Source organism: Perissodus microlepis, chromosome 22, assembly GCF_051167445.1.
Source record: "Perissodus microlepis isolate ML-2025 ecotype Zambia chromosome 22, ASM5116744v1, whole genome shotgun sequence".
NCBI lineage: Eukaryota > Metazoa > Chordata > Actinopteri > Cichliformes > Cichlidae > Perissodus > Perissodus microlepis.
Genome location: NC_140481.1, coordinates 15,898,973 through 15,919,382, shown reverse-complemented (window position 1 = coordinate 15,919,382; position 20,410 = coordinate 15,898,973). Strand labels below are relative to the sequence as shown.

The 20,410-nt window shown below is 41.6% G+C and overlaps 1 protein-coding gene across 5 annotated transcripts in view; it reads right to left on the bottom strand.

The window, feature by feature from the left end:
- The window catches only part of elmo1 (engulfment and cell motility 1 (ced-12 homolog, C. elegans)), a 100,718-nt gene that overhangs the window by 48,432 nt on the left and 31,876 nt on the right, over positions 1-20,410 (bottom strand). For 2 of the 5 annotated variants that reach the window (XM_084919988.1, XM_084919989.1), the window contains exons 2-12: positions 14,369-14,520; positions 8,421-8,461; positions 8,158-8,230; positions 8,012-8,062; positions 7,742-7,911; positions 4,411-4,446; positions 2,609-2,708; positions 1,937-2,088; positions 1,739-1,817; positions 717-758; positions 399-449 (exon numbers count right to left, since the gene is read on the bottom strand). In XM_084919988.1, the coding sequence (XP_084776114.1) occupies positions 399-449; positions 717-758; positions 1,739-1,817; positions 1,937-2,088; positions 2,609-2,708; positions 4,411-4,446; positions 7,742-7,911; positions 8,012-8,062; positions 8,158-8,230; positions 8,421-8,461; positions 14,369-14,446 (873 nt within the window). In that variant the 5' untranslated portion in view covers positions 14,447-14,520. The remainder of the gene's footprint in view (positions 1-398; positions 450-716; positions 759-1,738; positions 1,818-1,936; positions 2,089-2,608; positions 2,709-4,410; positions 4,447-7,741; positions 7,912-8,011; positions 8,063-8,157; positions 8,231-8,420; positions 8,462-14,368; positions 14,521-20,410) is intronic. The other 3 variants (XM_084919990.1, XM_084919991.1, XM_084919992.1) reach the window with 3 other exon arrangements.

Here is a 20,410-nt window from a genome sequence, read left to right as displayed (position 1 = left end):
GGAAAAGTAAAGGAGAGGGGAAAGGGTTTAGGGTCAGAAAGGCGAGAAGTGGATTATGCAGGAGGACGACAAGATATGACAAAGAGGAATAAGAGGATTTGGACGTGAATGACGAGGATTAGAAGGCAGATGAAGGAAAAGGGGACGGAGAATGAGATTTCACACAGGAGAGAGATGATGAAGAGACAAAAGGGAACAGGTGTGGAAAAAGTATCCACAAGAGATAACGACCAAGGGGGTGAAACAGAGAAAGATGTGGCAGGTGTCATTTTTGTTACAGAAGAGAAGAAGAGAAGAGGTTGAAACTCGAACAGCAACAGAGAGAGACAAAGACAGAGAGGAGGAGACAGAGGAAGACACTGGAGGGGTAAAGAGGAGAAGGGTATGGGTAGACTTACACTGAGAATGATGGAGCGCAGCTGTTTCTGGGCAAGAATATGGGCCATCTCCTAAAGGGGGAGAAAGAACAGTGGGGAGGAACAGGGAAGAGCGGGAGAGAGAGTGAGACACAACGCCATATCAAGACAAAGCGTCTTAGGATTGTCCATGCTATGATGAGGAATTAAGGCGGGTAAAAATGAAAAATACATAATTAATTAATTAAAAAAGTAAGAAAGCCATCCGAAAAAAAGGAACTTAAGAAGGGATACTAAATGCACTAACTGTTGTCTTCTACAGTGCAAACTACAAAGGGTGCTAATCAAGGGTGCACTTACTGTCAGGGGACAATTTAGGATGTCCACAATGTGCTCATCATACTACCATATCGTGTGCAGTGAAGAAACAAAGTCAGAGACAGAGAGACAGAGAGGGTGAGTGAGTGAGTGAATGTGGAGGAGAAAAAAAAAAAAGTGTGAGAGGAGGTTAAAAAAAAAAACATTTTCTGTCAGCCGAGCAGCCTGTGGCGAGAGGGGAGAAAGGGGGGTGGGGGGCAACAGAGTCAGCAGAACGGTGACAGTCTGGGGGTTTGTAATAATAGGTCTACTGATGGTCGAGTCCTTAACGCACGCACACAGACACACAAAACACTCTCTGACCTTAGAGGAAAAACAAAACAAAAAGAGTGCAGCCAGCATCTCACATCTTCTGCATCACGCTGAAATAAACGATCACGATTAGTGTTAGTTTGTGGTCCCATAGCACCATGTTTTAAAAGCGGCCTGTTCGCAGAAATAACACAAACACGTAACCTGAGCTAAAAGAGAAACAGCTTGCTTGTCCCCTAAACAGAGTCTTATAAAACACAACATCTTCTCTGAGCAAGCTCGGTGACAAAAAGTGTTAAATTGATAATAAACAGCCACACGCAGTCTGTTTTCAGCACTGCGGCAAAGCTCGTTTCAGTCTAGCGTGCCTTCAACTTTGTGCGCTGCGCAGGAGAAAGGCTCTGAGTTAGCATCATTCATTATTAATGTCAGCACATCTCTGGGCCCTATGGTGCTGGGGTAAGGGATCATGTGATGAGCTACAGGGCAACGCGTGACATGTTTGAGAGAGCGTGTGTGTGTGGGAAAGACTGGAGAAATGGGAGCATGGTAGCACTTCTTTACACTCAGGTTTTATTTATTGCACTACACTGCAGATGTTTTATAGTTTTATAGTATACAAATGCACACCCACATACAAAGACACAGTTAGACACTGTTAGAGTTGAAAAATGCTGATGACTGCAACATGAAATGATCCACGATACAGTATATGCAGTGTATTTGTGTGTGTGCGTGCACCGCAGCCTCACCTGTCTCTTCTCCTCAGGAGCTTTGAGGAATAAAGCATTGATGACAGCTATAGTGTAGGTCTGAATGTCTTGATCAGTCCTGTGATTAAAACAAAGTCCAAATAGGAGGTTAAAGGCATTTATCGCTATGAAGCTTTTCAGAAACCAGCGAGCTCGATTAATGTTAAAAAAGAAGAATTTACGGCTTCGTTCACGTACCCCTGAAGATGCGGGATAAGCTGTCCAATGGTGATCTCTTGTGCCACCTTGTGGTAAAGATCCTGACTGTTGAGCACCATGGACTCCAGGATTGCCAGGGAGCGCTGCAGCACTGCCGTGTCCATGGCCGTCTTGTTCACGAAGCTGGCAATCTGAAAAAAAACAGGGCAAAGCGTTTAGAGGATCTGTCGCAGACACGGTTAAATTTTGCATAGCAATTTTTGATTCAAAAATAAGGCAATAGGATCCTGGAAAAATAGGATGGAAAAAAATCAGCAAGATTTCAGAACTTTTAAAAGTTTAAAGTTCAAACTTAGGTACAAACTCTGCAAACATGTTTTACAAAAACACATTTCATAGAGGTAAGGGAAAAAAAAAATACACTTTGAGATGAGGGAAAAAATTAAACACACATCTCATAATGTACACAAGCAATTTTCTTTTCAGAGTATTTTTGCCTTTAATGTTTATGTCCTGAAAATCAGACCATTGCCAAACAATTTTATAGACATTGAGCTTCGGGACATTATCATAGGACAAGCTTCATTGCAGAGGCTGTAAATGTCATGATGTAAATGTTCAATCAAAGCTTTATTCAGCGAATAGCAACAGCACTCTGAATGCCGTTAATAAATCAGGGCTGCCTTTAATGAAACGTTTTCTTGGTCTGACCTTCTTGATGAATGCCACAGAGAAAGTGTCCCAGGAGACGATGCTGTGGTCCATCAGCTCCACAAAGGCCGTCAAAGTGAAGGACAGCAAGTCTCCAAAACTAAAGGGCAGGACACACAGAGACACACGCAAACCATAGGACGCTTCTCTCTAGCAGATGGCTTGGAGCAGTGTATAATCTGCAAAGCCCTGATGGCTTGGAAGGCAACAAGGGGCGAGCGGTAGGCAGAAACAGAGAAAATGGTGCATATGAAAATTAATTCAATGCCGCAACCAGGCTGGCTGAAGAAAGACAGAAGACAGGTGGAGGGAGAGAGAAGAATAAATGGGGACAGAGGCTTGAGATGCAGTGCAGACAAACTGGCCTTCGAGAAACAGCAGGGGCCATCAGAAAATCAGCAGGAGCCGGGCAGCACAGGGCGGCGTTCAATCAGGACCAGAAAGCTATGTTATAGAGTGAAGTCATGCAGTTACACAAATATCAAGAGAAATCAATCAGCTCTGCAAGAGTCACAGGGGGGCCAAAGCAAGGACCACATTAAACAGCCTCCACTTCATATTTCTGCTGCATGAACTTAATGAAAAAAAATCGCAAATGATGAAATATAGAAGCTTTTACTTCCTCACAAATCACAGCAGTAGGAGTTTCTGGAGTTACATTACCTTTCTACTTAACTTTTACATGAGTTTTGGGATTTCTGGCCTTTTATTAGTTTCACCAGTGGCTTTTACAGTACTGACCTCTACTGCTTACAACTGGCATTGCTCAGGCAAATACTGTGACCTGGCCTAAACGTGTTGCTCATTGTTTATCTTACACTGATTTAGTGTTAGGTGCTTTAGTAGATGCAACATGAAAATATAGCAAACACCTATGGGGCTATAGTCGAATACAATAAATGTTTGACTAAAAAATGTTGGCATCTTTCCTGAAACTTTTATTGAGAAGAAAAAAAAAACATTTTTAAGTTTGTTTACAAAAGTGAAGAACGGCGTTTTAAACACAACAGAGTGGCATCCACCGTCAAATCAGCAAACCAGACACCAAAGATAAAATGATAAGAAATGCTTTCAGCACACGGATCAGTACTGCTGCATGGTACATGATTAGTAATTGTCATTAGTAACCCACAGCTGAAGAATGAAGAGGCCTTTGCAGATGGTACTGGGCATTTTGATGTAGTTACTGTAACTAGTAAATGCTTAATGAAATCAAGGAACACTGAAATTAGATGATAGATTATTTAAGATAAAGAAAGAGAAGAAAATCGTATTTGACAGATGGATGATGATCCTAATGTGTGATGTCTTCATGTGTGATGTGCTATTAGCTAATAATGTAAAAGGAAAAAAGTAGCTGAAGTCTAATAGTGAGTGCAGAGACAATCCCCCTCACCCTGAGCACTATTTAGGAAAGAAGACCAAGATTTAATTCAATGTAAGCACCGACTAAAACTAATAAATTAGCTCCACTGAACCCCAAATGGCCATAGCAATATCTGATCGGGTTTTTATAGATTTCTCACGGCATTACATTTTTAGAAATAAATCATGGCCTTCCAACAGTCTGAGGCAAAGACGTAAGAAGATTATTTTGCCCAAAACCACATGCAAAAAAAAAATAAAATTTAAGTGCAAAACTGATTTCAAAACAGAAGCCTGTAAATGGCTGTGTTAAACACATAATTATAGTAATTCCCCATTAGGCTTTGGGGCCAGAGTCTTCATCATGCAGACTCAGGCAGCAGGTTAGGAAGAGCACAGAGTCAATGACGTTACCCGGGGGGATGGGAGGGGCTTACCATGGCTTCATAATCTTTTGCAGTTTCTGATAGCGCCTGTAAAGAGAAACTTAGGTGTCACAGGTGGGAAACACACAACAAAACCTTAAAGTCTCAGCAGGGAGCAACACAAATCACAATCTTTTAACAATAAGCATCCCTCAAAGAGACCAGACTCTAAGGAGGTCCACTCTCATACACGGAAGAAGGATTCCTTACTGTGCAAATGTAAAACAAGTCTCAATGTAAACAACTTTAATACACCGACTCAAAATAAACACTTTGGATCGCTAAGGGGCTCAAAGCATGCCAAGCAGAAACGGCTGACAAAGCGGCTTGCTGCAGACCTAATGTGCCACAGTGAGCATAACGAAATGGAGTTTTGCACCTTTCAAAAAGCAGAGACCAACTTGTAAATATGTGACAGGTGCAGTGGGAGAAATGCCTTACGCTAAACAAGCAAAAGGAAGCAACATCTGCAGAGAGTTAACTTTCCCTGAATAGATTCGAGATGACAGGTGCACTCATGAAGTTCAGCGATACTACCCATGTGTGCAAAAATCAGCTAATATGAGGTTGTCTCCATGTGCACCTCCGTATTGCTTCAGAGATCTGGCAGTCTGCTTCCGACCACATGCATCTAGGCTCTGGGATTTCAGCATGGATCTCAAACTTCAGCTTCTGAGTCCAACTGATTCAACCTTTATGTCGTGGATCATCACTGCTAGGAAGATCCAGGTCTCAAACTAGACTAGCTGAATAGCTCAAAGACATTTGATAAGCATGCACTGAGACAAGAGGGCAAACATGGGTATGGAATGAATTTACCATGAATTCATCTCCCAGGGTCAGACTGTTAATTTGGAGAAATCTGATAGAACAGGATTGGTCAGAACGGGACTTCCTGGAAGCGATCTACAAACAGCAGCAGCCCTGGAAACGAGGGCCTGGTCCAGAAAGAGACAACCTTCATGGGTTTAAACAAGGGAAATTTTTTTGCTCTTAATGGGTGGAGTTGCAGAACTTCTTAATTTCACCTGCTAAAACAAACAAAAAACTGTTTTAACAGTGGGGTTTGATTTCAGTATCAGTGTTCCTATTACTCTGTAAATCCAGTTTTCAAAGGGATGACACTGCTAATAATAAGGTACAATTCAATGGAATAATGTTTAGAACAGGTTTTGTGAATTTAACAGCCAAGATTATGCTGGGAGCTAACAAGACAAAAACAGAAAAAACATGAATGACAATATCAAGGTGGCAGCATATGTTAAACCTGGTCAAAGAAGACCCAAGTTGATAGTAAGGCTGGCGGTGTTAATCAGTTTGAAGTTGCACTGTACATTCTGAACGTGTGTCAAACCACAGTATGAGTTGCTCCATGTTTTTGTCAGTAGAGGGCAATGTCTGCCTTAAACTTGTGGAGCTCAGCTGGGCAGCTGATCTACACATGAATATTGTGCAGCATCTTTGGCAGAAGCATCAGATCACAGAACTGCTCTGCCCTCATGAGTCTCGAGCACAGAGCCTCTTGAATAATTACAGTTCACCAAGTTGGTTGGCAGGCACACTAATGAGTGTGTGTGTGTGTGTGAGAGAGAGAGAGTGTGTGCGTTAGCCTCTGATACCTATCTGCATGCCTGTTTCATAAGCTCCTTCTGTTGAGATGGAAATGCAGCAGAACCACTCACCCTGCTCTCTTTTGCTTACACGCACCGCTCAAACTCTCCAGCCCTGAATAGGATTTGATGGGAATTTAGATGAAAAACATATTTAATCAAAGGGCCAGGAGCAACAGGAGGAACCTCGGTGCTGCTGTGACAGCTCCTTGCATTAAGATCAAATATTTGCTAATTTGAACATCATATTCAAAAAGGAGAAGAGGCCTCACTGATTTCCTGTCAAGCTGTACCCACAAACACTAGATCACTGAGTGGTTTCTGCTAAGAAAAAGCCATTATGTGTCTAACCAGAATTTGAACCTTCATTTAAAAGCAATCATGAGCGTGACAAGACGACACCTGCACAAAAAAACTGCAGTTCTTACTTTGGGTTTTCACTGCGCTTCTGTCGGGACACGTTGAATGTCGTGTGTTTATAACCACGCATTAGGTGCAAAACAACTCTTCAATCTGTCATTTCTCTCCCTGGAAAAAAGAAGGGCTGGATAATGGGAATTGCACGAAGCAGAAAACGAGCACGTCTCGCACGGCTGGCCGCTCCTGCCCTCCCTGCCAGTTTGCACCGTCCATCTACTTCTGTGCGATTGCGTGCACGTTTTGCACTCATACTGTAATTCAACTCTTGGTTCTGGCGAGCTCTTTGCACTCCCCACAGCACGCCACTGGCACAAACCCCATCTCCCTCGCCCACCCACTCCCCTCCCCTGGCATCACGGCTGAGAAGTTTCACCTCAGCGAAAAAAGTCCTCGCTTTAACCTTCAGTTGAGACGGTCTCCAGGGCACTACGCCTGCCCTCCACCCCCCACCTCAACACACACTGTGAGTTTTTGGATGTGCTGAACATGCAAAAGGCAGAGTATTTCCACTCAGCTGTGTGCAATATCACTATCATGGTCACCAAAGATGAACAGGGCAGCTGTGGCTACAATGTAGCTTGCTATCGCCAGTGTGTGAATGTGTGTGTGAATGGGTGAATGACTGAATGTAGTGTAAAGCGCTTTGGGGTCCTTAATGACTAGAAAAGCGCTATACAAATGCAGGCCATTTACCATTATTTCATGCAGTGTATATAATGACATTTGCTAATAACATCCGCACAACACTGCAGCACGCTGAAATAAAAGCGTTCCACATCAAAGGCATCTTCACAAAGATGGCGATGACACGAGACACCAGCTTAACAGAGTGAACTGAGGAATGTCAGTGAATGAGCAGGCCAGTCAGCTGCTGTAAATGCTTTGAACTTAACCGGTCAGACTGCACAGTGCAACTCCAAAGACCCCCTTTTATTCTCACTGAAATCGGAGATCCACCTGAATACCATCCAAACCCGCAGCCCTATTAAATAACGCCGGGGTCCTGTTACAAATTTGTGGTTCGTTACATCAGGCATGTGAAAAATAATGTCAGCGATATGTGAAATTAAATATGGTAAGATTTGAATTAGGTATCCCATCGAACTGGAGTCTGTGTTTGCTAGTTTTGATGGATCACATTCTTGAGTCTAATATTGCCACATAAATCCAAAATCCAGAGTAAAACATTGGAAGTATGTACTCTTCCCTGCTCCCTATAACACACACGCACAAACAAAAAAGATGCTGCAGGGGAAAACGGTGCAAACAAGGCAAATCCAAACAGCAAAAGAAACAGTCTTCTTCTCACTTACTCAGTCCCACTTTCCACCATCTGAGTGAGCAGCGAGATACCATCGAGGTTGATGAACTCCTGGGCAAAGGTGATGTCCCGGGACGCGTTAGCCAGGTCCTTAAGAGCCTCCAGCTTGGCGTCCATGCTTGATGACTGGATCCGTTCATGAAGCTGCACTGCCGTCTGGTACTGGAGGGCAAAAGGGAAAAGGAAACAGGATGTGTCCCAGATTGTGAACGATTTCATACGTATTCACAGAATCTGCTTTTTCAAATGGCAAAACACTTACAGGAGAGGTGGTCAAACGAAGGATCGAGCCGTTCTTAATGTCGCTGCGATTCTGTGGAGGATTACAAGGACACAAGCAGAAGTTAGTGTGCACTTCAGGCCTTTATATCCCCCTCTTGGATACAGCAGCTTTGCAGATGAGCAAACCTTTTCTGTGATGTAGAAATTTGTCGCGTCAGCAATCTGCAGAGCAAAGTTTTCAGGGCTCCCCAGGGACCACCTAAAAGGCATTGGATAGAGACAAAATACACTGTGTAATTGGTTTAAAAGTGCATTAAAAACAGCAAATGAAAAAACAGCAAATAGGATTCAAGTATGGGGGTAGGGGACAGTTAAATTCAAATCCAAAAGACATGAACTAGTGCATACATTTAAAAAAAAGCAAAAAAAAAAAGCAAATGAAGACTTACCCCTCGCATACTTCTTTAATGATGGCTGAGAGAGGCTTTTTCTGGGAATTAAAAAAAAGGCAAAACTACATTTAGTTCACAGTCAAGTACTGAGTTCCTAAAACAACAGGCAATTCAGAGAGGGCTGCAATTATTTTACATTGCGGGACTGGCACAATGAGAGGCTGTTCTTCAGGAGCCTGTATTTATCCAACTGCTGATGTGGGATCATCGACCATGGCTGCTGCACCGCTTCATTCATTATTAGTGATTCAGTGTTTCTACAGCGGTGCAGACTACATCTTTTCAAGAACCACATTTACAGTTTCACAGCTAAAAAATTGAATGAAGATTCAATGAAATATACAGAAACCCCTCAGTTCCCCAGGAAGCCTAAAACAAGATACTATCTAAAGTGAAACAAGTTTCTTAATCTAGATCTGGGGACATCTAATAACAGCCTTAGTATACCAGCAGTGAAAGATTTAGCATTACGAGTCAACTCATGTTGAGGCCAACCTTCCCCCCCGAGGGGCAAAGGCTACACTAAAACTTTGATGTTTTATGATGCTGACGTCAGCCTGCTTTCACAACAACACGCTGATGTCTAACCTTTGACCTATGATCTTGAAGCATTACATACTAAAATGGAGTATTTTATTATCTTTAACCATATTATTGGATTAAAACTGGCTGTAAAACTTGAGATTTTATGGTGTCATTGAAAAAATAAAATGTGTGTTGTACAGCTCTCTCCATGCCCTTTCATATGATATATTACTCAGTATGGTTTCTTAAAATTTTTTTCAGTGTTAACTTTGACCTTGGGTGCTAGCTATAAAGTAGCAGAGCCAAATGCTCAGCTAACCTATGTACTCTGGTCCTCCAGGGCTTGGTATATTGTTGTGAAGTTTGAGCCAATTACACAATGTTTACTCATTACGTAGTTGGGGCAGCACCTTTTTTAAATGACTTTGATCAACCAAAGATAATAAAAGTACAGAAAAACGATATCAGGTTCTGAATCAGGATACTTCATTTTCTGCTGGGCCAATTCTAACCACTCTTTTCTTTAAATTCGCATGAAGCATGAAGATGGATTCGTTTGAGTATCTATATATCAAAATATACGAGCATATTGCATTATTGCTTTTCTGGGGAATTAGCCCAGACAGTGAGAGAAGCTGCGGTGATGAAGACAGACAGACAAAAGATAACGATGGCAGGATGGTGGGCATATATGACAAGGAAAGAAAGGCAGAGTGGTGACAGAAAAAGAGGGTGGGCTGTTTGTGAACAAAAGGGAGAAGGGGAATAAACAAAAGCAGGAAAAAGTATGTGAAAAGAAAAAGTGTACACATAAAAGGAGTTTGAGTCTTTTTTTTCCTGCTCTCAGTGTACTTATAAAAAGCAATGCAGTTAATAACGAGGACAACAAACAGAGATGGACACAGAAAGATGAAAAATTAGGAGCATGCAAGATGTGTATGAGGAGGAAAGCCCAGATAAATAAAAGCAGCGTGTGCACGAGAAATGCTAATCAGTGTTAACTTAATATCTGCTTGCTTGCCACTGCCATCATCCTCAGGCTCTGTGGGAGATACAGTATGCTGCCAGGCTACATGCATAATCTATATACCAACTCACGCAAGCACAAACACTCATAAAAGTACTCGACGCTACAACCAAGTTTTCAGCTATTTAAACCCCATATTTACCTTAACCCCCCCTTCACAAAAACAACATTTTAAATGTTGCATCAAAGACATTTTTAATCATTTTTGGGAAAAATAAATGCTCTTAGAATTTAGTGCCAGTTACATGTTTCAACCAGAGGCATGTTTTCCACTGTGTTGCATCACTTCTTCTTTTAAAAAACACTCAGAAGGCATTTGGGAACTAAAAGGGACCGATGCTGTAGCTCTGAAAGTGAATATTTTCAGTGGTGATGCTGACAGACATGGATTGCAGAAAGTCCCTCTTTCATTACAGATCATGCTGCAGTAACACAAGCAGAATGTGGTTTGGCATTTCAGGAATAAGCAAACCCTTCCTAGAAAATGTTGCTCCAAAACCTGCATATGTGCAACGTTTGCATGTCATCCAAGCCGCTTCGCACTAAGGAGCCATCGTGGATGCTGGCTTGTTATTTTTCCCACGACAGCAACTGAAGCTCAGAGGAAGGAGCATTCATGATTAAAAAAGAAAAAAACAAATCTGATTTTGATTACTTCCTTGCTTACAGAGATTTCTTCAGCCTCTCAGAATCATTCAGTTTAGGAATTAAAAACTTCATTGTTAAATTGCTGAATTATTTGGCAGCTCTTGACAGAGTAGTAAAACCCTTCCCGTGTTAACTTCTCAGTGAATCATCCTCTCTGGTAAACTCTTTTTATACCCAGTCATGCTAATGTGAAATAAGAGAGAAACACAGAGATGCTTCCATTGACCCTACTTTATATGTTGCCTATTATGTACCTATAAATACAAGCAGTTCTCCAAGCTTTAAACTCACTCTGTTTTCCCATCTACCATTTCCCTGTCTAACCTCCCACTACATCTTCCTCTCCTTTACTATTACTTTCAACCCACACGAGCCACTTTGTTTAACTTACTGTAAGCCTAGTCAGGAGTACAGTTCAAGGGTAGCACCTACATAACCGGAATTCACTTTGTACAAAGGTGAAAAGCAAAGCTGTTATCTATAAGATCCTATACCACCCACTAGATTTCAGCTCCTGTTACTCCACACAATAGTTTATCTAAGGAGTTATTCCACTTTAGCACATTTGGTGGTTATTCTTTTTCCCCCCCTCCAAGATCATTTATGTGCAATAAAGCATGACCCGCTAGAACCTGCTAGCCATTTTTGCACATTCACTGAAGGTATTTAGACTTATTTCACTCAAGGAAACAGTTTAATATATCCCTCTGGACTTTTCTTCTGTTAACCACTGTGCTTAGATATGTGCACACAAGCACACACCAAAATATAAATAAATGCCTTTATTTTTAGTTTTCTATCTTTTAACCACAGCAGTGACACTAATCTAAAACCAATTTTAGCACATTACCTAAAACTAAGCGGGCTGTTAGTCTTAGAGTTTGGTTCCCTTCTTTTGTTTCTTGCTCCTTTCCACCTGCAAACATTCCTCTCATCCCTCTACTCCACCAGAAACCCCACCACCCAATCCTCCCCCAGTTTCTCTATTGCCTTTCTGATAAACAAAAAGCAATAAAAAACACTTAAAAACAACTGTCTAAACTTGTAGCGATTCCCCCGCATTCCTACATAAAGGTTGGACTTTTGTGCCTGAAGATGTTTGGAGAGATACAGAAATCACAGAGACACACACTGAAGCAGATGTAGCCTAAACACACTCACGCGTGCACTGCAGAGGCGCATATACAAACAGACAGAAATAATAAAAATACACATATTTATCGGCATGCACATGGATACAGGCACATGCATGCACAAACACAGCAAATAAGCATGCACACGCATGAACAGTAACAACTATCCATGTTGCCACACAAACACACCCACGCACATTTTCACTTAAGCAGAATTTTACCTGCGTAAACAAAATTTACACATACAAGTTTTCAGGCATGTACACACACACACACCAAATACACACACACACACTTTCTCTGGGTATCAAAACAGCTCGAGCTGCAGAAGCCCACTCCCCGTCGCATGAGTCAGACAGCCATATGCTGCTGCAGGGCCTATTGTACAGAGGAGATGCAGAGGGAGGAGGAAGAGGTGGGGGTTGATGGTGGAGGACAAGAGAGGAAGAGGCACAGCGCGCGCAAGTTTCGCAGTCATAACAAAACATGGGGAGGAGGAGTGCGAGGGGGGAGCGAACAAGAGCGAAAGCAAAGAAGGACAAAGAGGAGGAAGGCAACACAGAGGTGGAACAAGAGGAAGATGACAGGGAGAGATAAAAGGAGGTGGAGGAGGAGGAGGAGGAGGAAGAGAAGGAGAGGTGGCTTAAAGAAGTAAAGACAGACCTAAGCAAAGCTAAAGGCAATCTACTCAGACTGGAACAGCGCTGCTGATAAGGGGGGGGGGGGCATTTAATACAAAAACCACACCCCCTAAATCTCTACTTAAGTGTTTAAAGCACATGTACTTCACAGTTCAATACTTCATTCACTAGTTCATCCATTGAGAAGGGCAGTTGTGACTCCGGTTACCACGGTGACTCATAGCTTTTACAATCATTAGCCCATCTGTGAGTCACACAAACAACAAACAGGCCAATTTATAAAACTGTATGTGCAATCAAACAAAGTAACAGCAAAAATGTCCCCCCCCACACACACACGGGGTAGTCGCTGTTTGGGCGAATTATTTTATTAGCATGTAATCTAGCGCTGGATAGACCCCGACAATCTGCCGACATACGGCATGGCCATTATCTGTGGGCTCGTAATGGATGCGAGCTGCGTGCAGGCGAAAGCAGCTGCGACGCAAATCTACACAGAAGTGCAGTTTCAGTTTTAAAAAGCACACACCAGTGTTGTTAACTGTTGAGCATAAACATAGCAACTGCATTATGTAAATCAGTGGAATATATAGCTATGCACTGATGAGGCTTCATAGCGCTTTAGCATTGCAGCTATTTAATGTTACAGTTTTTAAAAAACAAACTATAAAACCCTCCTTACAGTCGTGGAGCTCCACCAACCACTCAAGTTGCAGTTTAGATCTGTGTTTGTCCAGATGCATGAAATATATCAAGTGAAGACTTGGAAGAAATTTAATAGTGAAAACACTGCAGATTGAAGAAAGAGGAAGACCACAGAGGAGATTCATGGATGTAGCAAAAAAGTTCATACAGAGGCTGGAAGAAGAGGACACTAGGGGTAGGGTGAGATAGCGGAAGAGAGTGATGGTGAAAAGAAGAAACCGAAAGAAGGCAAAGAGGGTCGCAAGATCTCCTCACGCTCCCGAGTTACAGTGTAATAATCGCCACAAACAGAACATTATGATGCTGAACGTCTTGGGCAATGGCCAAAACTGCGTGACATCACAATGATTCTTGACCACGACCATTAGCTACTTTAAGTGAACATTTGTGTCAGATGAAGCAAAACTCGCTCGAGGAGTTCCTCAGACATCACAGTCAAAAGAACAGGAGGTCACAGAGACCCTGACCTTTGACAGGCAAAGTTAATCCATTATTCCTTTGACACAACAGAGCTTTTGTCCAAACCTACTGAAATTTCCCTGAAGGTGTTCAAGAGATATCACATAATGCCTCTGACCACAGCTGTGACCATTATGTTTTACATTTCAAAAAACAGCATCACTAAGATTCATCGACATTGTAATGTGACAGATGCATAAAGCTTTAACTGAGTTTATTTTCCATAGCAGACAATGTAAGAGTGAGAAGGTTGCTCACCTGTTTTGTACATGGTGTTGTACTTTATACCAAATCTCACCTCCAATCATATGAATACTTTTTGCTCTGACAGTGAGCTAAACAGCCCAGGTATTTACCCACAAACATCCATATTTTTTGTCACTTTTCTTAATGACAGAGCCAGCCTCTTTGCATTCAGTGAAATTTCTTTAAAGCTATGTCAAAGCTGTGACTAAACATCTTGTTAAACATCAAGATGTTAAACATCTTTAATTAAGGCCACATCCTTGAGGCTAATTAGTATAATTGATGGGAACAATGCAAAAGCTGCACCAGGCCCTGATCACATCCGCCCAGCCGCTCCAGAGAGAGACACCTACAAACATCCAAGCGATTTCATTATATACACAGCAACGGATTACTGCGCAATAATGTGTTCATACAAAACGTGCACTGTGATTATGGTCTTTAAATCTGCACGGTGAGCATCACAGACCCCAAACATTTTTTACTGGTTGTGCTGGATTTAAAGGACAGTAATGTCTGCTGGTGAGATGACGGTGTCTTTTGTTGCACTGAGGCACATACCTGGTCTATCTCCATGAGCTTGGGGAATGCCCCCGGCCACTCAATGGCCACCTTGACAATATCTGCCGGCGGCGGCATGGCTCCCAGGGTGGGGGTGAGAGCCTCACTGCCTCACACCTCTGTCAGTACTACTGAAGATGGCTCATCCAAACCTGTAGGATAGAGTGAAGGGGAACAAAAAGAAGCAGAAAATGAGGCACATTAGTCACTGATGTTTGCTTGTGTTAGAGTTGTTGAAATTCAAAGACTATTTTAAGGCCAACAAGGACAGCGCTGAAAAATAAGACACGAGTGTAACATAGCGCTCTGGGGGCGGGGGCTGAGCGCAAGCAAATGAAACTCATCTTCAGGAGAAGCTAGTGAACTGCTAAAACCAATAAGTTCACTTTCGTATAGCATTTAAATTTTTAGAGGAAGTTAGTCAACTGACCTACTTACATCAATTTACTATAATTTGCGCACCCACAAGAAAGTAAACACTCTGGCTCTTTTTATTTCGTACCAAGAAATCATCTCAGGTAAGGCTGGCCAACAACAGTGGGGGGGTTTATCATCAGTACCAGTTTAAAAACCACAAATACACTGCATGCTGTTCATTAGCCCACAGCTGGGACAGGCTCTTCAGTTAAGAACTATGCTCTGCATGCTTATTCCTGCAAATACTGGCACTGAAAGTCATACGTGAATGCAGTTAAACTTCTATCGCTTATGCAAACTAAGGCAGGCAGACTTTTTATTTGTCCTCTGAGATCAATTTTTCCAGGGGTAGACTAATTTAAAGTTGGAGTGTGGTACATTTACATATAAATAACCAGCCGATAAATTCGAGCCCTTGCCAAACAAGCTCATACAATGCTGATTAAGCCTATCAGAGCCACGTAAATCTCTCTGTATTTTGCAAAACTGGAGTTTTAAATGTGGTTACTGCAGTTACTTTCTGTACAAGAATTCAGAAGGACGTTAGAGCAACTAAGTGCATTTACTCCCACTGCCAAAAGGGAAGACAAAAAGTCCACACATCTGGATATATTCAAATTGTTCACTGGTGTTCGAGTCAAAATTCAACTGCTACTCTTGGTTCTATTCTCAATTCAGACATTTTTGTCCAGCAGAAAAACCATAAACCACTCAGCAGCATCTTCCTGTGACTCAAGCAGTGGAACAGTTCAGTTTGAAAGTCCCTTTGGACATTTTCACATAATAGTTCCTGTAGCTTGGGAGAGAGGATGTAACTGCCACATTAAACCACATTAGCATGAACATAAGAGTCAAAAGCAAGCGGTTAAACACATTAGTAGCGCAGAGCTTCTTCCACAGCCCTGTGCAGTAGCACTTGCTTCAAGGGGTATCCCTCCAATTTAGCATATAAAAAGGTCAGTTTACTCATCATGGGGTGCATGAAACAACCTTTAAAAGATCTGAGCAATGTCTTCTGTTATTCTGGGTGAGCTCTGTCAAGTCTGAGTAAACTACTTAAGTGACATGACCCAGATATCTTAGCTTGGATTGATAAAAAAAACTTGATTAGCTGCAGATTAAAAAAAAGGCTAAAACAAAAAAAAGTTGATCTGCAAAAGGAAAGCAGAAAAACGATGAAGCACAGATTAAAGAAGATGGATGTTAGTACTTGACTTGGGGATGGGTCACAACGTAACTGAATTTTACAATTATACCTTGAATCCGTATAAGCAACCATGTGAACTCTTGTTCATAAACAAAGCAAAGGCAAAAGACGTCAACACTCACTCCACTTTCATGCAATTACCCCTACGCTAACACTGAACCTGTAATCCTCCTCCCTGACCCCTGTCCCGGTGCACAGCCCTTCAGGGCACCAAAAACGGCATGATATCTCACATAGGAGACGACAGCCAGATCGACCTGAAAGGCTGTGGATAAGCCAGTTTGTGCTTCCACAGCTTAAAGAAAGGCAAATCAGAGTCACCCGGTACCGTGCGGGGAGAGCTGAGCAAAACCACTTCTGTGTCCTTGCAGGGGGTCTAATGAAACCCGCCGGTGGGCGAGTCTCGAGTGGAAAATGTAGCATAGAAATCCCCCTAATCAACTGAGGAAGGCATCGATAATTTACCTTCTCAGCTTGTCTAAAAAACTCAGATAATCCTAGTTCCTGGTGAAGAAGTCTGATTACATATTTAATTTGAAAATGCATAATGTATAATGGCTGGCTCAGACTAATTCCTGGGAGAAAACTGCTGAGCGGAATATGGTGTTATTATAGTGTTAATACACATGGAAAAAGCACCTGTGGATGGATGACTGGAGACGTGTTTACAAACACTGACCACATGTAATCTATGCACGTGTGCATTTAAAGAGCGTGTGTTAATTTAAGGACACCGGCCTGGCGTTGTGTGTGATTCACCCCATAATAATCCACATAGCCTTTATTCAAGGGCCCGTTGCCATGGCAGCTGCTGCATCAATAGCTTGAGATGTGGATGCATTTTCTTTCCAAACTGCATGCCCATACTCAAGTCACGTTTGTCACAACTTCACAAAAATGAGTCACTCCAGCCCTCTGCGTTGAACGAGCGTGCCTGCTGAAGATTAGAACGGTTTCTTAATGCATGTTAAATACTTTCTGATACATTTGCCTTCAGTGATGTTCAGAAAATTAGTGTTTTGCTCCGCTTTCCAGCTCTGTAACCTTACGCAGAAAAGATAATGCCACAAAAGATGAGGAAAAACAAAATGGAAAGACAACACTGAAAGAGATCTATGTAAACATCTGGATAAACTGAATTCTTGAATCCTGCTTTTCTATTTGTTCACAAAAATGTGCCCTTTAAGAAAAGAAGAAGAAAAAATAAATTTCAGGCTCATCCTGTTTTTTCCATGTTAAAAATACATGTCTCAAATACAGGAGCCTTACTGTACTAACACATGTATGATTCATTCAGTTGCATTACACAAAGAAACTCACATTAGTCATCTATGTACAGATAATCATCCCTCTCAAAACTGACCCAAAGTCACAGAGAGACAGAAAATGAAAGTTAGAAATCTGCTGTTCTTGAGACTGCCGTCAACATTTTTAGCCCCGATATTCCAGTGATTTTAATGTTAGTCCACTGTTTAATTTGTCAGTTTCCTCAGGTTAAAATATCACAGCAACTTTTAAGTGAAATATCTCAACAGCTGTTGGATGAAGAGCCATAACATTAGCTAAAGCTTGTACATTCACATGCTCTTCAGATGCTCCCATTTCCAAAGTTTTCCTGATTATTCCAGGACACATACAACACAGCGCATTAAAGAGCCTCATGAGATGAAGGGTACATGCTAAACTTTATCCTTTAAGGTTAACACACTATCACAGTGAATCTAAGACTTTAAGTTGACACTGTTTTCTGCACCAACATGTTAGCATTATCTAAATATCAGGGACCCTCAACAGAACCCAGTTGGGGTTTTTTAGGTTCTAAGCCTATATTAGCTATTTGATGATATCCGATGGTACTGGCATTTATAACACCTAATAAATGAAAATTGAAAAATGAATTGGATAAGCATTAAAAAAAAATGGATGGCTGGATACCAGAGTGCAATGTTGGGTTTTTAAATCATCAAGTACGGGCATTAAAAATCCTATAGTGGTTTTCTCTAATCAACAATCCCCTTTTTGTCTCAAAAACACTCACAAAAAGTAAATAAGTAAAGCAGTTTATTTGAATGTAATTGTTTCGTATTGCTTTAACTAAACCTACCAGCGCAATTTCTGGGACTTCCAGTTGTAACTAAAGCCAAACAATAAAGTCCACTGGGACATATTTCTGTTGATGTTATCACAGACATAACAGGATCTGATAAGTAACATGAAACTGGAGTGCATAAATGCCAAAGATAGCTACTGTGATATGTTTGCACCAAGACTTAGGCTCAGTTCACCGAGTACCCTGCTGTGATAACACAAAGAAATAACCAAAAATTACAGGAAGATCCATTAAGTGAAGAATTCGAGAGACTTGTTTGTACCTTAAGTCAGAGCACAAGCTCATTCTCCTGACACAGGATTTGTTTTCCCAATAAGGATGAGAAGTGTGTGCGTGTTTGTGCGTTTGTATCTGTATGTGTGTGTTCCCAGCACCTTGTCATCATCTTCCAAGAACTTCAGATGACTCAAAGATGGACTGCCTTGAGGCATATTGATTGGAAATACACACATGTGCACGTACCAGGACACACACACGCACACATTATCTAAAGCTTCAATTTAATTGAGAAACACAACGTTTCAACACACATAGCACACCAGAGCTACAAGTGGTCCAGGACTCATTCGATCAACATGTTTTTCTAGCGATCGACACACCGCGCTCCTGCAAACAGCTTCTTAGAAACAAGCTTTTCACACCAGGATTATGTCTGGCGTCCGTATACGTTTGCCTTCATATCTACAAAAGATCATGATTTACATGAGCCATGTGGTCTGTGTATCAGTTCCCTTATCTGTCACTTTGGCATCTCGCTGCAGCCTCTTTACACTGTAAATGGAACCTTGTTATCGTGCTAGCTGCTGTCACAGCTCATCATGTCAGAGCAGGTGATTTGCTGCAACCTGGTTTAGCTGAGTTTGAGTGACTGAGTGTGTTTATTTTACGCTCTGCTAGAGGGTTAAGCAGGCCAGCGGGATAAAGAGCACATTCCATCTTTTTTTATCTTCTGGATCTGACCCCGCTTCTTTTCTCTTCTCTGCTTTTCTACCGCATCTGATGTTTTATTGCTTTCATCGACCTCTTTTTCCACTCCGTGCTCTGCTTCTCTCTCCAGAAACGTATTATTTTGCAGAATTTGACCCAAATAATACATATACACTCACCGGCCACTTTATTAGGTACATATATTCAACCGCTTGTTAATGCAAATATCTGATCATCCAATCAAATGGCAGCAACTCAATGGATTCAGGCATGTAGACGTGGTCAAGGCGAATAAGAATGGGGAAGAAGGATGATCTAAGTGACTTTAAATGTGGCATGGTTGTTGATGACAGACAGGGTGGTCCGAGTTTTTCAGAAACTGCTCATCTACTGGAATGTTCCCTCATAACCAACTCGTGGGTTTACAGAGAATGGTACAAAAACTGAACATATCTACTGAGCAGCAGTTTTCTGGATAGTTGTTGCCAAAGGAGAGTGGCCAGACATCTTTGAGCTACAGTTGCTCAAATAACCACTGAAGGTATGCAGAAGAGCATCTCTGAACACACAACGTCAAATCTTGAAGCAGACGGGCTGCAGGGCAGAAGACCACACCGGGTGCCCGTGCTGTCAGCTGAGAGCAGTGTTTAAGAACAAAGAAAAACTGGGAAATTTGCACAAGCTCATCAAAATTGGACAACAGAAGATGAAAAAAAATATACTGACCGGTCTGAGTCTGGGTTTCTGTCACAACATTCAGAATGTAGGGTCAGAATTTGACATGGTACTGTAAGTCGAGGACCAGAAAAGCCTTATTGGATGCTTTCTTTTTAATTCTCTTGGTGCAATCTTCATATTTACACGTTGTATTCAGCACCATGACTCTTATACAATGAACCCACAGTCTAACTGTTCCAGAGTCAAGCCCAAAGTTATTGTAAGCTTTGAAAGTACATGTGTGCAATTAATCTGTCCTTATACACTCGCCTACCTGCTGTTACCAGGAGGCATTTAGTGCTGGGTTACAGTATCTATCTTCCCCATGATTACATATAAACAGAAGAAGCTAGAGCCTTGTTGATACTGGAATTTTGGAGAGGGTACCAGTTTTCTTTAGAGAGAGAATATTATTTGATTTAGGTAAAAAAGCAGAGAAAAGGATTATGACTGTTTTGCTTTTGAACATTATTTAAACCCAAATAAATGACAAATACAAAAAAAAGACTGAGACTGTGAAATTATATTCATTTATGCATCTTTCCATTTATAAGTTTAATTTAATCATATAGTCCAATAAACAGTTTATTATTGTGTGATTCTGTCACCTGCCAGAGGTAGAAATTAAGGAACAAAGCCATCAGTAAAGAGAAGAGAGATGATG